Source organism: Protobothrops mucrosquamatus, unplaced genomic scaffold (genome assembly GCF_001527695.2).
Source record: "Protobothrops mucrosquamatus isolate PMUCROS unplaced genomic scaffold, P.Mucros_1.0 scaffold_210, whole genome shotgun sequence".
NCBI lineage: Eukaryota > Metazoa > Chordata > Lepidosauria > Squamata > Viperidae > Protobothrops > Protobothrops mucrosquamatus.
Window position 1 is genome coordinate 48,464 of NW_015386286.1, and position 4,602 is coordinate 53,065.

At 41.8% G+C, this 4,602-nt stretch overlaps 1 protein-coding gene across 1 annotated transcript in view; it reads right to left on the bottom strand.

Moving 5' to 3' along the window:
- The window catches only part of XDH (xanthine dehydrogenase), a 59,138-nt gene that overhangs the window by 12,604 nt on the left and 41,932 nt on the right, over positions 1 to 4,602 (bottom strand). The window contains 3 exon segments of the mRNA XM_029286288.1: positions 1,978 to 2,059; positions 3,312 to 3,457; positions 4,127 to 4,335. Of these exon segments, the coding sequence (XP_029142121.1) occupies positions 1,978 to 2,059; positions 3,312 to 3,457; positions 4,127 to 4,335 (437 nt within the window).

The following is a 4,602-nucleotide window of genomic DNA, read 5'->3' on the forward strand; positions in this document are numbered from 1 at the left end:
AGAAAGCAAAATGGCTGTCTGAGGAAGCTTTGCAAATAGCTGAGGAAAGAAGGGAAGCGAAAGGCAAAGGAGAAAGAGAAAGATACACCCAATTGAATGCAGAATTCCAGAGAATAGCTAGAAGAGATAAGAATACCTTCTTAAATGAACAGTGCAAAGAAATAGAAGAAAACAACAGAATAGGGAGGACCAGAGATCTTTTCAAGAAAATTGGAGATATGAAGGGAACGTTTCATGCAAAGATGGGCATGATAAAGGACCAAAATGGCAGGGACCTAACAGAGGCAGAAGAGATTAAGAAGAGGTGGCAAAATTACACAGAGGAACTATACAAGAACGAGCTTAACGTCCCAGATAACCACGATGGGGTGGTCACTGACCTCGAGCCAGACATCCTAGAATGTGAAGTGAAATGGGCCTTAAGAAATCTGAGCAACAACAAAGCTAGTGGAGGTGACAGTATTCCAGTTGAGCTTTTCAAAATCTTAAAAGACGATGCAGTAAAAGTACTACACTCAATTTGCCAGCAAATTTGGAAAACTAAACAATGGCCACAGGATTCCAATGCCAAAGAAAGGCAATGCCAAAGAATGTTCAAACTATCGCACCATTGCACTCATTTCACATGCTAGTAAAGTTATGCTTAAAATCCTACAAGCTAGACTCCAGCAGTATGTGGATCGAGAACTACCAGAAGTACAGGCAGGATTTCAAAGAGGCAGAGGAACTAGAGATCAAATTGCCAACGTACACTGGATAATGGAGAAAGCTAGGGAGTTCCAGAAAAACATCTACTTCTGCTTCATTGACTATGCTAAAGCCTCTGATTGTGTGGATCACAACAAATTGTGGCAAGTTCTTAAAAAGATGGGAGTACCAGACCATCTTATTTATCTCTTGAGAAACCTATATGTGGGTCAAGAAGCAACAGTGAGAACTGGACACGGAAAGTTGGGCAGGGAACAGCAGCTAGGTGTTGGCAGACAGAAGTGTGAAAAATATCATGCTTCTTGTCTGCTGCTGTCAGGTATGATGGAGCATGTTGTCCTTACATTAGTGCTGATGTAGTGCCATCTGGGGCAGGTAGCAGTATCTTTTGCTTCAACCAGAAAACTCAATGTTTTGGTCCAACACTTTGGAAAATGAGATCGTAAAGATAGCTGCTGCCCTCACCTGACATCCAGTCATTTTGAAGTTCAGATAGAATCTGTCCTAATATAACTGTATTGTTAGACCGTCCTGGCTTGTTTTTCCCAAACAAAACGCCAGCAGACAGGAACGGCAAACCAACAACAATTGTATTCAAAGTTGTAGCAAAGACAGCTCTGGGAGTTGCCCTCTCGCAGCGTGCTTTGTATCCCATCAGCCCCACCCATCCTGGGCCCGCCCCGCCCCATAGGCAGCCAGTCCCTCCAGCGAAAACACCTGGGGATTGTCAGGCCCAGCGTCTGTTCAGCCCCACCCCCATCTGCCGTACCCCCCTCGGCCCCGTTCAGCTGCTTGCCGCCCCAGCCCCGTTCAGCTGCTTGCTGCCCCAGCGATGTCCCAGCGCCCGTGCGAGCCAGCGTCTGTCCAGCTGCACACCCCACGCATCGGCAGGCCGGCGCCGTCCGCCCGTCAGACCGCAGCCCGGCGCCGCCCGATGACGTCCCGACGATGTCGTCCCGGCGGCGGGGAATACGGAGGAAGCGTCGCCGCACGGGACAGGCAGAAACGCCAGCTGGGCACAGGCGAGGCAGGGATCAGGCGGAGGCCTCAACCGGACCGGCACAGCAAGGAGGAGCGGCGGTTTCAGGCCTGACATTCGGCTCCCCCTACCATGGACACCTCGCCGGTGCAATCTCTATTAAACCCTATTTCCAAAGTCTGAAAACACATGAAGCATGGGAATTCTATTTTTAAATGAAGAAGGACACTAGAGGCCCATAGGCTGTCTGAGTAAAAAAACAAAAAAACAAAAAACGGATGCTTGCCAACCTGATTCAGAAAAGGAACTGTGAAGCTGATCCCAAACTTGGTAGGAATAATGGCTATGCCTCTCTTCTTCCAGCGATTCTGCCTGGGTAAACAGAAGAGTATCAGACTGGCATGCCTTTCCAAATGCATTCTTCCTAAGCAAGACATTATTTTGCAAAACAAATCTAGCATCCAGTCAGTAAATTTTATAAATAAGAAACATTATTACTGAGGGAAGCCTTGTAGTATTGAATATAATGTTCAAAAGGATTCATCTAAAGTTTAAACCAGATTGTGTACAAATCTAAATATATACATTTGCACTGCATTTATATACCACAGGGCTTTCCCCCTTTTTTTTCCTTTGCATTTGACCTTGATTTATTTTTCTTTTTATCTCTGAATTTTTGAAGGCTTCTGTCAGCATTTCATAGAGAACTGGAGTAATAAACCAATGCAACTTATCTCATTTGATCTATGATATTTTATTTTAAGCCCACGGTGGGAGTGATTCCCTAATGATCAAACCCATAAAAGCTAGCTGCTTGAGGGAGATAATAACTTGTATTTAGTCCCAAATACAAGACAAAATTCAAGGACATCTGGTACTAGTAATACAAGAATTTATCTACAGTAGTTGTACATTGCTTCCTCAGTGCCAGTGTGCTAGCCCTCTGCATCCTCCCTCTCCAGTCTTCGGCTACTGGTCATAAGAATCCATATGAATCCAGCCTTGTCCTTCAAACAATAAAAAATGATTGAGAAAGCTGTGGGAAGTTTCTCTGTGAACCACATTAACAGCTACTCCAGTCTGTTTATAGCAGTTAATGAAAGGGGTGGCCCTGTTGTATGATACACCAAGATTTTTTTTTCTGAACGACTCAATACAATGCAATGTGATAATGCTCCTCCACGTTTTTTGTCCCAAATGTATTCTTATCTTTTTTCAATGTCACATTTTTCTATCATTCATGTGTGTATGTGAATAAAATCTGGAAGAAATACCTTAAAGTGCCCTGAAATAGATATTTGTTGTTATCTAGCTACATGAATGCATGCATAATATACAGAAATAGCCTAAATTGCCTTATTAATTAGCCTTACAGTGATGGTGGCAATAAAGTGTGTTTCAGGAATAATGCAGTAACATAAAACATACACCAATGAAATTACAATTTTGACAGGGGTCCATACATTCTTCTGCCAAATATATTCACTTCAATTAGCAGAGAATGTATTTCAGACAACTGGGTATAATGCTGCTACATGGCAATCTTTAGAATGAAAATAATCCATATGAGATATTCCAATTTGCAGTAAAATCAGAAATTATCTGTAAAAAATAAGACACTCACTGGTTGAACTTCTCAATGTCTCTTCTTCTGAAATGATACTTCGATTTTGCAAGGCACTCTTCCCAACATCGTTTCAAGCTGAACCCCTCAAGCTTTTGGTCAAAATGAGTTAGATCTCCTTCATTATATAGATTGATTTTTCGTACCTTTTCAGAACAAAAGGGAAATGGACAGACTTCAGTTCTGAAATAATTGGGATCTTTTAAACAAACAAGCAGAGCTTTAGCAACATTTTGAACTCTAATCTGAAATAGAACTTCTTGAGCAAAACACATTCATCATCCCATCAATATTCAGTAGAATGAAGAAATAGGACACATTTGCCATGTTGTCTAATAAGATGTTTATATCCAGTTAATGAAACAATCCGATTATCAGCATCAATGATGAAATCAGGCTCAGTGAAACTACGTGAATAATGTATGCACTCAAAGCCAGGTGAAAATAATGCTAACCAAGTTATAACAGACAGGGGATAAGGAGATGGTGTCCACAGAATGCCTGAGATCTAGTCTTAGTCCAAGAACACTGCAAAGGTATGAAGAGTAAATAAATGTTTGGAATTCAAAAAGAAAAGCATAAAGGAGAGAGCTGGCACCAGCCTTTCACCAGGAATGCTGGCCCTATAGACGAGGAGGGAAGGGTATCCAATTTGACCCTTTTCCTTCAGGCCAAAAGGATGCACCAACTCCAAGAAAGAAATTATGGCCCACTGCTTTCAACATAAAAGGAAACTGAAAGTTCTGATAGGTACAAGTAATTATGAGAGTATTGTAACTTGCTTTCTGCAAAATTATATCTCGGTGAGCACGTACCTCTTCTGCTGACAGCCCACACTTCAAGGCTATCTCACTCATCCAGCATTCAGCAACCATCATTCCCTGGGGACCCCCAAATCCACGGAAGGCTGTGTTGGAGGCCAGATTCGTTTTACAGACAACACCGATACCTCTGATATTTGGGATGTTGTAGGAATTGTCCATGTGAAGCACAGCTCTGTCCATAACCTGGGGAATCAATTTAACTAACTAAATAAATTATGTGAGGGGTGGGACTTGGTTTTTTGTTTTTGTTTTTTTTTCTTGCTGTCATTCCTGCACCAATAGTTACAAACTGAATATTTTCCGCATATTGTACATAAAATGGCAAAAGATTATGATGTTATGCATGCAAAAAAGAGCTTCAAAGTTAAATCAAACTTACTATTTCATCATAGCTTTATTGGTGAGCATTTATAAGTCTCAAGCACTCTCTTCACTTTTTAATCTTAAGCAATTTTGGAGGTTTGCAT